The 13,085-nt window shown below is 36.5% G+C and overlaps 1 protein-coding gene across 6 annotated transcripts in view; it reads left to right on the top strand.

Moving 5' to 3' along the window:
• TBL1X (transducin beta like 1 X-linked) overlaps positions 1-13,085 on the top strand; it is a 149,682-nt gene extending 136,597 nt beyond the window's left edge. For 5 of the 6 annotated variants that reach the window (XM_081948208.1, XM_081948206.1, XM_081948207.1 and 2 more), the window contains exons 12-16: positions 4,109-4,183; positions 4,401-4,528; positions 5,127-5,292; positions 7,576-7,677; positions 10,342-13,085. In XM_081948208.1, coding sequence (XP_081804334.1) covers positions 4,109-4,183; positions 4,401-4,528; positions 5,127-5,292; positions 7,576-7,677; positions 10,342-10,368 — 498 coding nt within the window. In that variant the 3' untranslated portion in view covers positions 10,369-13,085. Of the gene's footprint in view, positions 1-4,108; positions 4,184-4,400; positions 4,529-5,126; positions 5,293-5,953; positions 7,678-10,341 lie in introns of all 6 variants that reach the window. The other variant, XR_014174976.1, reaches the window with a different exon arrangement.

Consider the following 13,085-nt stretch of genomic DNA (forward strand, 5'->3'; position numbering starts at 1 on the left):
GTGCTCTAGTGATCCTAAGGGCTATGCTGAACAGGTGCAACCATATCAGACAGATCTTAGGTGAAGGGCCAGACAAAATTTGCTCCACAACCCATTCAAACAGGGTGAATACGAGAAAAATGAAATTTATGCCGGCTGAACCATCGCCCGGATTAACAAGGGTTCCGTTGGATGCTATGGCTCCTGGGCATTCTGTGCAAAGTGAGCTACAGGGCTCAGCTCCCTCTGCTAGGCAACCAGGGCATGGAGCTGACAAGCTACTGGAAGAAAAAGCGAAAAATCTGGACAGGGAAGAAAACATCTCTATTACGGAAGCTTACTATCAGTCTGAGCCAGAAAAACGTGGACTTCAAAACTGAATGTATCAGATTTGGAAGGTGAACCATATGGACTGTGATATCAGTGAACAAAGGCTAACGGACCAACGACGTGTAATTCTGAGCCACAAATTTTTCACTACAGCTGAATTAACAGGAATCGAAGAGAAAGCAACTAATGGTCTGAGTATACCAACAAAGAAGAGTAACATCAAGAATGATTTGCAGACTCAAAAGCAAACTGAGGAAGAAAGGGAGGAAGAGGCTGCTGAAATGGATGAAGATAAAGAACAAGGAAGCACTGAAGAGCAAGCACCAACAGATAGTGCTCAATTAGCTGAGAAAACAAAGCATCAAATGGAAGATGCTGAAAGAGCATGTTTGCAAAGCTGAACCAAGTGAACTGGAAAGAATTGAGAAATGTACTAAAAAAGGTCAATGAGGCTGTGCAAACCATTCAAACCACTACATTAGCTGAAACAAACCAGCTAATGTATACAGCAGCCTTCATAACTCCAAAGAATTGGGTTTGAAAATACAAAGGAACCAAAGAGGCAAGAAAGGGAAGCCTAAGTGGAAAATTTGGTTGGAATTGAAGATCAAAAAAATTCGTGATTTGAGCAACTTGAACAACTTAAGGCAAGGTCATCTAAAAAACAAGCAGGTCAAAAGCAGCCTGGAAGCAAGATACAATTTGGAGAATAAGGAGATTGCGGTAGTAATTGAAGAGCTGAAGCAGAGGGTTGTTGCCATTGCTGAAAAGATTAAACGGTATGAAAATCGAGTAACTCAATTCAAGGAAAACTCACAGTTCAGAGCAAATCAGCACCAGTTTTATAAGAGCTTAGAAAATGGAGATGGAGTAACAACAAAGGAAAAGCCTGATGAAGAGAAAGCTCTGAAATTCTGGAAGAATTTGTGGGAAAACAACAAGAAGCACAACAGAAATGCAACATGGATCAAGAAGGTTGAGGATTCTATTAAAGTGCATAAAATGGAAGATGTGAAAATAACAAAAGAAATGGTGCAAAGGCAGTCAAGAAAAGTGAAGAATTGGAGTGCACCTGGACCAGATGAGCTACATGGTTTCTGGCTAAAGACACTTGCAAGTATGCACGAAAGATTGGCAGCCCAAATTAACCAGATCTTAAAAACACCTGACAATGATGAATGGATGACAACTGAAAGGACATTTTTGATCCAAAAAGATAAAGAAAAAGGAAAGGATTATGGAAACTATAGGCCAATCATCTGTTTGCCAACAACATACAAGCTCCTTACTGGTATCATTGCAAACCAAATTTACGGATACTTGGGAAGAAATGACTTGCTTCCTGTAGAACAGAAAGGATGCTGCAAAAATTCAAGAGGAACAAAGGACCAACTGCTGATTGACAAGCTAATCCTAAAGAATTCAAAGAAAAGACGAATCAAGCTATTCATGCCTTGGATAGACTAAGAAAGCGTTTGATTCAGTTCCCCACAGCTGGATCAAGAAATACCTGAAAATCTTTAGCATCAGCAGCAACATACAAAAATGCATGGAAACTTCAATGAACCTCTGGAAAACGAAGCTTATGGCTAATGGAGAACTGGGTGAAGTTGAAATTAAATGAGGCATTTTCCAGGGTGATTCCCTTTCACCCCTACTTTTTATACTCAATGCTACCATTGACAACCATTTTGAAGAAGGTGAACTGTGGATATGAACTTGCAAAGAAAGGACTGAAAATTTCATACTTGGTGTACATGGATGATATGAAGCTGTTTGGTAAAACAAAAGCTGAACTGAATTTATTAATTGAAAGCACAAAAGAATTTAGCCAAGACATTGGTATGCAGTTTGGAATTGACAAATGTGCAACAATGGCAACCAAGGCAGGTAAGGTCCTAGAAGATGATGGAATACAACTTGAGAATGAAGAAATGATAAAGGCAGTAAAACCAGAAGCAGGCTACAAGTGCTTGGGGATTTTAGAGACCTCTGACTTAATGCATAATAAAGTCAAGGAATTAACCTCAGCCAAGTACATTCGACAAATTATCAAGATATTAAAGTCCAAACTGAGTGGAGGAAACATCATAAAAGCCATAAATACCTGGGCTATACCTGTAATTCAATACTCTGCAGGAATAATTGACTGGACCCAGATGGAGTTGGACAATATGGACAGAAAAACAAGGAAGCTTTATGACAATGAATCATGCTTTGCACCCTAAAAGTGATGTTGACCGATTGTATCTACCAAGAGCAGAGGGTGGTCGAGGACTCCTACAAGTAAAGCAGACTGTGGAAGAGGAAAGACACAGCTTGAATGATTACATCCAGAAAAGTGAAGAACCAATGATTAAGGAAGTAAATAAAGGAGGCCTTTTGAAGACAACTAAGTTAAAAGCTGAATATAAGAAAGAAGTAATTGAGAAGCGAGCTGAAAATTGGAAAAGCAAAGCTATGCATGGCCAATACTTGAAAAGTATTGAAGGCAAAGCTGACCAAAAACTAACTTGGAACTGGTTAAGATCAGGAGTACTGAAAAAGAAACAGAAGGCTTTATTTTGGCAACAAGCCTTAGTCACAAACTGCACGAAGGCAAAAATTCAACATGTTACCACCAACAGCAAATGTCGCCTCTATAATGAGAAAGATGAGACAGTCGACCACTTGATCAGCGGGTGCAGCAAAATTTCACAAACTGACTACTTACAATGCCATGACTGCGTTGCCAAGATTATTCACTGGAAATTGTGCCAAAAGTTTGGATTTGAGTACAGCAAAAACTACTGGGACCATCAGGTTGAGAAGGTTTTAGAGAATGAGAAAGGCAAGATCTTGTGGGACTTCAGAATCCAGACTGACTGGCACTAGGCCTACAACACACCTGACATAACAATAATTGAAAAGAAAAAAGTATGGTTCATTGACATTGCAATACCTGGTGATGCACGAATTGAAGATAAACAACAAGAAAAAAATCACAAAATACCAGGACTTGCAAATTGAGGTTGAGCGACTGTGGGAAAAGAAATCATGTGTTGTCCCAATTGTAAATGGAGCCCTTGGAGCAATACCTAAAGGGCTACCTCGCTATTTGAAAATTCTAAATTTACCTGACTTGAACATTCTGACTCTATAAAAAACCACCCTACTTGGAACAATTTATATCCTCCAATGTTACCTTAACAGTTCCTAGGTCCTTGGTTAGGACTCAAGCTGTTGAGCTACCAACTAGCCCCAAAGGCTGCGAATCTCACCAAAAATTAACATCATCATCATCATAGTAATAATGCCTTAAGATGTTAATTTATTGACATTTAACCTCTATTAGCATCTCACCTAAAATTATGAACTCTGGAGTAATTGTAATAAAAATGGCACTTGCTTCAGTGAGAATGCATAAAATCTTTACATTTTAAAGGGATGTCTTGGACAAAATGATAACAATAAGCAAGCAACAGATTGAATTCCCTCCAAATTTAGACTTGTTAGGTTAAAAGTTGCAAAACAAGAAATGTATTGTTTATCTGCTTATAACAGCAAAATCAATCATTATCTTCCAATGCAAAATATCTTAATAAATCTTCCAATGCAAAATAATAAACCTTTGCTTGAAAAATGGTTCAATAACATTCAGTCTATTTCCCTGTTTGAGAAACTTCTGAAAAATTTCCATATTTAAAAAATGGAGTATTTTTAGTTGATGTGCCAATAAATTCAGCTTGCTTGTTTGTAAAAAGTACAACACTAATTATAGAATATATACACTAATTTTAAAATAACTCCTTTGTTTCAGAATGAGGTCAATGCAATTAAATGGGATCCTTCTGGTATGCTTCTAGCATCCTGCTCAGATGATATGACGTTAAAGGTATGATCTCAGGTCCAAGCATAGTATTTTCAAGAACTTGAACTAAAGTTTATAAAATATTATTTGTAAAGTTTTCAAAGGATTTGCAATGCCTTTAAAACCATCTAAAAACAGAAATTACTAGTCTTTTTTGCCTAGTGACCCCTACATCGTAAATGGACAAAATATTTCTAAATGCAGATTTTATTTATCTCCATTCAATTGATTCTTTGTATAGATTTGGAGTATGAAGCAAGACACTTGTGTACATGACCTTCAAGCACATAACAAAGAGATTTATACTATCAAATGGAGTCCAACAGGACCAGGTACCAGCAACCCAAACTGCAACATTATGTTGGCAAGGTAAAAGCAAAACAATGCAATTTCTTCTATTCTTATACCAAGGCACTTGAAACACAGCTTCTCTTCCCAGTCCCTTAGCATCCTGTATTCTCAGTTATATTTAACTGTTTACATATTTACAAAGTTATTGATATTCTTCATAGAATATTAGAAGCATAAGCATGTCTTGAAAAGGCTGCCTTGCGTTGTCGGCACTGGCAGAGGAAGAACAGGTTGTACTACATTTTTGTGCTGAACAAAAACCTCTAACAGCCTGTGTAATTCCTATGATGCAGTTATTACTTCGTCCTTTTCCTCCAAGCCTATTTATTTATCTCCGTTAAGCTTCATGGCCACCTACATGCTATTTATGGTTACTTATGACTACTGAGCTAGTATGGGGCTGTGACTTATGATATAGTCATTCAAGGAACTTGTTACATTGGGAAATCTCAGTATCAGCAATGGAATGAGGAGATAAGCCCAAGCACGTATTTTCATAGGAAGGCAGAGAACATTGCATAAGATCAATAGACTGTTTAACTTCAATAGTAATGTTTTAACCACTTACATTAGCAATATTGTCAATGAAAAAAATGTTTTTCTCTCTTTGCTTCAGTGCTTCATTTGATTCTACTGTTCGGTTGTGGGATGTAGAAAGAGGTATCTGCACTAACACGTTAACAAAACATCAAGAACCTGTCTACAGTGTAGCTTTTAGTCCTGATGGAAAATATTTAGCAAGTGGATCCTTCGACAAATGTGTTCATATATGGAACACCCAGGTATGGTAATTTTAAATCATGGCACTAATATAAGTTTAAACGTGCTCTTTAAATTGTAGTAAATATGTTTGTAACTTGTTTTTACTACATAATATAAATTTATTGATGCTTATACTTAAATAAATGTGGCAGAGGCCTATGAATCTAATAAACGTAACAAAAGGATAGTCCTGTCACTAGTAGTTTTGTGTCTAGAAGCAGGTGTGTATATAGTACACTGTAGACATATCTTACTTATGTTGAATAGTAAAAGTATGACCAGGATTCCTATTCTAAAATGATTTTCAGCAATAAAGCTATATAAAATTTGATTAAATCATACTCATTAAAAACAATGAGTCCTTTCCCTCAGCTTTATCTTTTCATTAATTGAAAGAGGTTATCAACAGTGTTCTTTCAATAGCTTAATTAAAAATAGATAACCTAGTACTTTCCAGGTACTTTAGACTCCAACTGCCATTAGATACACTGTATAATAACAACAAAATGTCCAGCAACATGTAGCAAGACTGATTGTTTGAAAATAAATTTAAAGCAAGTTTAATGGAGACACTTAAATGTTCATTTTTAATGTGTATGTTTTTCGCCATGTAGACTTCAGGTTTTGAATTTAGTCCTAAAACTAACCTAATTTAATATTGTTGCATTTTTTATCTGTCAGAAGATCTGTTCTTTCGTTGATACTCAGTCAAATTCTCAAAGGCAACCTTGAGGCTAATGAGATTAGCTGTATTCCTTTCTAGGAATAGCAGTCTGCACTCAAGATAAGTGAACTTAATTAAGAAATTATATCAGTCCAGAAATATTGCTCAAATACCAATGTATTCTGTTACAGGAGTGACTCTCCCAATGTTGCTAAATTTTTGGCAAGCCTCAACATTATTATATTGGCTGAAACTGTTATCAGTTATAGTTTGGATCTCTTGCTATAGGGTCAATTTCTTATAAATTAGAGGCAAAATTACATTTAAGCGCAGTTTCATTCTTAGTTATTTTTTTAAATTCAGTTTTCAGTTTTATGTAGACTCCTCACTTGTTACTCACCCAATACGTATCCCTCGTTAAAGGCCAAGTACTTTATATAGTAAGTTAATAGTTAACAAATATCTGTGTTATCAAGATAATCATGAAATCCATCTTGAATGCATTTGTATCAATATAAAAAAGGGGGATGACACTGTCATAGATGTATACTATAGGCCAACCAACCAAATAGAAGAAATAGATGGTTTTTATAGTCAGTTAACTAAGGTATGTATCACAATAGTAATGGGGAATTTAAATTATCCCGACATCAAATGGGAAACAAACTTTACACCAAGTGGAAGATCAAACAGTTTCCTGACAAACCTAGCAGACAACTTTGTCTCCCAAAAAGTAGAGAAGGAAACTAGGCGGTCAGCCATATTGGACTTAATTCTCACTAACAGAGATGAAATGATAGAAGGTGTTGAAGTTATGGGAATCTTGTGTGGGGAGTGATCATGCAATATTGGAATTCAACATTATGCAAACGCAAGCAATAGAACAAAGTCAATTTGAGTCTTGGACTTTAAGAGAGCTGATTTCAATAAATTTAGAGAGAGCTTCGGAAGGATTCCATGGATGAGAATACTCAAAGGGAAAACAACCCAAGAAGCTTGGGGGATTTTGAAAAGTCAGATTATAAAAGCCCAGTCTAGCACAATTCCAGTGAAGAAGAAATGTAACAGCTCTCAAAAGGAACCAGCATGGCTGCATAAAGAACTCTCTGATAAACTGAAAGACAAAAAGGACAAGTATAAAAAGAGGAAAAAGGGGCACAAAACTAAGGCAAAATATCAGCAAATAGCCCAAGCTTGCAAAGATGAAAGTAGGAAAGCTAAGGTTCAAAACAAACTAAGGCTTGCAACAAAAGTAAAAAATAACAAAAACCAGTTTCTTTCAGTATGTAAAAAATGAGAAAAAAAATCAATGAAATGATTGATGGGAGAAAATGGTAAGAAGGTGGTGAGTAACAGGGAGAAAGCTGAACTGCTTAACCCGCTCTTTGAATCTGTCTTTACACAAAAGGGAAACAACAGCCCAATCTTCTTCAAAAGATTAATGACATAAACATATAGTTATCCATTTGGAACATGGATATGCAAATGCAAATGATCAAGTTATTTACTCCATAAGCTATAGGCAAAACTAATGCAAGTATTATTTATAGAAATGTATGTGTTATGATATCAGTATTGAAATTACAAACAAAATGGTATAGATTTGTCCCCTGAATAAAGATGTTCTATTTATTCATAGAGTGGGACTCTAGTACATAGCTACAGAGGCACCGGTGGAATATTTGAAGTCTGCTGGAATGCTAGAGGAGACAAAGTCGGAGCCAGTGCTTCAGATGGATCGGTATGGTTTCTTCGGTTTGGGTTTTATTTTGTTTTTAGTTATAAATAAATGAGTGCATTTCAACACTGCAAGTATTTCTTCTTGTGATGCACTTAGTGGTCTCTCTGCCAAAAGGCATAATTCGGACCAATTTATTCAGATATGATGGAGTAAAATCCAGAGTGCAATAAAATCTAGTTCTAAAGCTGAGGTGACAAGAAACCACAAATCTCAGCCTAAATAGAATTGTTAAATGTGGAACAGGTGCCCCCATCTGCTAGGTTTCACGGAGGATGCCTTGGGAAACTACGACCTCAAGGTTGCCCAATTTAGGATAGTCCAATGGCTCGTGGACATTGATTTACAATATCTACGAGCCAGAGCCAATAAAACTTGCTCCCCCCTGACTCTCAACCAAATTAATAACTATGGATTGAGGATGGCTTCCTATTTTTATACCCTAACCATTCCCAAGTATAGAAGAGCTTTTTCCCTAGCTCGCTTCAATGTCTTGCCCTCAGCACTTCTGGATGGTCGTTTCAAGAGGCTCCCGATTAATGAGCGGCTGTGCCCTTGTGACAGAGCCGAGGTTGAGACAGCGGAGCATGTCCTTCTATTTTGCCCTATGTATAGCGCGGACAGATCTAGGTTACTGTCTCTTCCTGAAATCGTCCCTTCTGGTCCTGATGGCTGTGATTTGTTTGTGCATTGCCTTGGGGATGTCTCCTCGTACATCACCTCTCAGGTTTCCAGGTTTTTCTTGAGAGCTGTGAACATTAGAGGAGAGAGCTGTAACCTCCCTTAGTTGGGCTTTTGGTGACTGGTTGCTGTGTCTCTTTTGTACTGTTCGTGTTTTGGTCTGTGACTGTAAATAAAGTATTATTATTATAGGTGCCCCCAACAATTACAAGATGGCCAAGGGTTATTTGCCTTGAAAAGACAGTGGGGAAAGGCCTGAGGTTTAAATCCTGGAGATTTGGCTCCTGGCTGCGTAAGCCTTTTGAAAAGTTTGCATTAAACTTTGCTCTCAGGAGTGGCTAGCTGGGTAGGGAGGGGGAAATGGGTTCTTTTGGCCAGATAATTTTTTTTTATTTTCTGGGAAGTGTGCAGCTGGAGGGTATTTGCCAATAGAAAGTGAGAGTGAGTCTTTTCCTCTTGGGTTCCCTCCTGTTCTGCCATACATTTCCTGCTGACCAGGCTAGAGCACATGTGGGGGGGGGGGTGTCTTTGCACAATGCAGCATCAGTGCCTGACTTTTGGAAAAAGCAACTCACCCCAAACTGTTTCTTTGCTAGGAGATGAGGCTCCTTTGGAAATTTATTCCAGCAGATTCCCATCATTGCTAAGCAGTTAAATGTTAGAGGTGTAGTATGCTTGGATTTTAACAGGAAGGATTTTCAGTGCCAGAGCAGGGAGGCAGCACTAAAATAAGGCATGGGTGCCTTGTGGCTCTGGCCAAGGCTAGGAAAGCCCAGTGTAGGCCATGCGCGAATCTCTCACTTCTGGTGCTGAAAATTCTCACTGCTAACATCCAAGGGGAAAGCATTTGGGGGGAAAACTGTCAGGGAAGATCGCAAATGACAAGCCACATGACTGTGGGATGCTTGGCAATCTGTGGTAAGCAGTGTTTTGTGATGAATGGAAGTGTTTTACACACAGTAAAGCACTGTTCCAAAGCCATCTTAATATTGAACAGTTGTTAAGGTACCAGTCATAAGTCAAGAACTATCTATAATGGCCAGATTCAAATGAAGCTATTTCTTGCTTTCACTGTATGTTTTTGCACACTTGAAAAATTTGAGTAAGGATTTGATTTTAGTCAATCCTTATTCTTCAGCTAGCCTTTCTTTCATCTGAGTCTTTGGAATACTCAGGATTTAAAACTGAGTGAGTCTGAACATTTTATGAAAATGCAAGTATGCTCCTGTTCATTATCCTGATAGAAATGTATACAATTGAATTATCAAAAGTTATTATGAGGTTATTTGAGGAAATGTGACCAAACACCGGGCACCTACTATCACATGTGGTGGTCATGTAGGAAAACCAAAGAATATTGGCAAAAAATTAAAGGTGGCTGGAAAAATTGACTTGACAGAGAATGGAACCCAAACCAGAAATATTCCTATTAGGAATTATTAAAGAGGATTTAAGCAAAGGGTTAACATATTTAACACTATATATCATAACAGCTGCGAGAATAGTTTATGCTCAACAATGGAAGAATGGAAACATAAACTAAAGAAAGGGAAATAATAAATAAAATACTTGATTGTGCAGAATGTGATAGACTGACACTAGAATTGAAAAATAAAGGAGAGACAGAATACTATGAGATTTGGGATAGATTTTATCAGTGGTTGGATTTAAGGAAGGGAAGGGAAGTGGAACAAATTAGCACAAAGATGCATAGATTGAAACATAAGGCAATACAGGTAGTATATTATGTAATTATAATTATAATTGTTATTGCATTCATGTAGAAGAGATTAAGTATGCATATGTAATCATTAAGTAGCAATGTTTATTGAATTCTCATTGCTTGTATGCATTGAAAAGATTTGTGTTATTTGCTGTGTGGCCGAGAGACCGCCAAGACAGTTTCACCATGTCCAACATTTTCTTTTTTAGCAATAAAAAATTTTTTAAAGAGTTTATTTGGTGCCCAATTTTTCTGTGTTCCAGGTGTGTGTTCTAGACCTGCAAAAATAAATATTTTAGAAGAAACTGCAAATGGACCAGCATTGAATGTGGAGGTGGAAGCATTCTTCAAACATACTTTTAACATCTCTGGAATGGCAAACACTGGGGGAAATAAACAGAAGCAGAACTAAACAAATAATGCATTTCTCCCAGGCAAAAGGAGCTTGCAATGTTTTGTCCACCAACCTTCACCAAGGTTTTAAAACAGAATCACTTAGGGAGGGGGGATTTTTCCACTATGAACTTACAGCCTTTGGAGGCAAGCAAGAAGATGGCCATCAACAGCTAAACCTGCTGTTTGCTGGGGTCAGATCTCTGAGACCTCACTTTGACAGCTGCTAAAAAGAAGACAAAAAGCTGTGCCAAAAACAATAACAATTAAAAGGAAAACAAAATCTATGAAGCAAAATGCTTTGATAAACCAAAATGGGAAAAAGTTCTCCTCCATGTGGTATTGCATTGTTTTTCTTTCTAGTTTGGACACTATAATTGCTCTCCCAAAGGACGTTCAAAAACCAGTTTGTATTGATGATACACTCAAATTTGTAATCCAAACACTTTGTATTTTCTAGACTACTGTTATTTGTTCAGTGATTTTTTTCTTATCAGCTGGAATGTTACAGCCTTGACAATAACAGGCATAGGTTCAAACTGAATGTCTTTCTTTTTCTTTTTCTTTTTCTTTCTTTATTTCTTTCTCTTCTTTCTTTCTCTCTCTCTCCCTTTGTTTTCTTTCTTCTCACCAACTTTTTGCTTTGTTCTTTCCATTTGTGCCTAGTTAATGCAAAGGGCAGATGGGCATCATTAGTGACAGCTTCTGTTTCTCATTTCTTCTCTTCACCCCTCCCCCCATCTTTTCTCTTTTCTTTATCCTTTGATTCTGCTACTTCTTTAATGTTTCCATGCTTCAGATCTTGAAATCTGAAGGGCACTTTCAAAAAATGTGTATTAAGTGCTTTAGGTGCCGGAAAAGCTTTTTACAGAAGAAAGATTACTTTTTAAGAAAAAGAAAGAGCCCCATGTATTTTTAGAATAAGAAATAAAGGTCGTAGTATTTTTATGTTAAAACACAATTTTAAAAACTTAAAATATCTAACATATGTGGATTGGATTGGATTCCATCATTTAAAAGAACAATTCAAATGAATCCCTATTTAAAGATGCAGTATCTTTTTAATCTTCATGAAAGGCAGTTTTGCCTATACTTCTTTGAAAAAGATTCTTTAAATTAATCGTGCAAGTAGTAAAATATTCCATGGCATAAATTCATTATCCCATGTTGTAACTTGACAGAATATTAAAACATAATTTCAGAATTATAAACTTCAAAATTTACTTTGAATTATTTTTTTCTTAAAAATCATGACTTTTTAAAGGAAAAAATATTACCATTGGTGTACCATGATTCTGCTTTCAAATATATACTTGAAGTTATGAAAGAATCTTAACATTTCACTCTATATGAAATACTATTTGCAAATTATGTAGATATATTTGATAAGACAGAACCAATTTCATCATTTTTATTTTTATTTTTCAAATAGTATTTCACCCCAAGACATTAGACTTGAGTGCGCTCAAAGAAATTCACTTCTAAGTAGACATGCACAATATTACTGCTTAAGACAATACTTTAAATCTGGCTTCAAATCAACAATAACTGGGTAGTGAGGCATATTAATAAATAAATAAACTACAGATAGTCCTCAAATTACAATCACAGTTGGGACTAGAATTTTCATTGTGAAGCAAGACGGTTGTTAAGTAGGCTGCGCCCAATAATATAACATATTTTGCCAAAGTTAAGTGAAACATTGCAGTTGTTAAGTGAATCACACGGCCATTAAAAGCATCTATCTTTCCCCATTAACTTTACTTGTCAGGAGACAGCTGAGGAGGTTGCAAATGGTAATCACATGACCCCAGGACCCTGCAACCCTACATGCCAGTTGCCGAAGTGGGGATGCTATGATAGTTGTAAGTGCAACTGGTTGTAAGTTACTTTTTCCAGTGCTGTTGTAACTTTGAATGGTTGCTGAATGAATGGTTGTACATAGAGGACTACCTGTATTGTAATATTAAAATGATAAAATATTATTCCATAACCAATTCTGGAATAAAATTCTGGACATTCTATTTGAATTTAGACTTAATTGAGATACATGTGAACTAATGGGATACTACATCTTTAATATGGTAAACAGGGTTCCTGTATGGGGAATCAAAATGCCTAATAATTTCTAGATTCCGCAAAGATTTTTTCTTAATATAAGAGATTGCATTTTTATTTTTTATTTTAAAACAAAACTATAATCTTGGTCCCAGGTGATGTGCACTTTTTTTCATTTTTATAGCTTGTTTCCCTGTTTTTTCTTCCCTTCCTTCCTTCCTTCCTTCTTTCCTTCCTTTCCAAATTATATTTTCAGCCACTCACTGGTAGTCTAAATTCTGGCTTCTGAAGTTTTATTGTCTGTGTCAGACTTGAAGCCAGGCCTGGTTCTCATTTCAGCGTTTCACAAATTCTGTTGAAACACCTCCCTTTGCCCATTTTCTCTCTATACCCATCCCCTCTTACATGCACGCTCGCACATACACATACCCAAAAACCACACTCACTTTCTTTCAACAAATCACCTTGTGTGTTGTAATTCATTTGTTCCAAGAAGAAAATCAAGAGATCATATTCAGTGTCTTGAATAAATTGCTATATTTTGATATTAGAACAA

Source organism: Natrix helvetica (genome assembly GCF_964273705.1).
Source record: "Natrix helvetica genome assembly, chromosome: 3".
NCBI lineage: Eukaryota > Metazoa > Chordata > Lepidosauria > Squamata > Natricidae > Natrix > Natrix helvetica.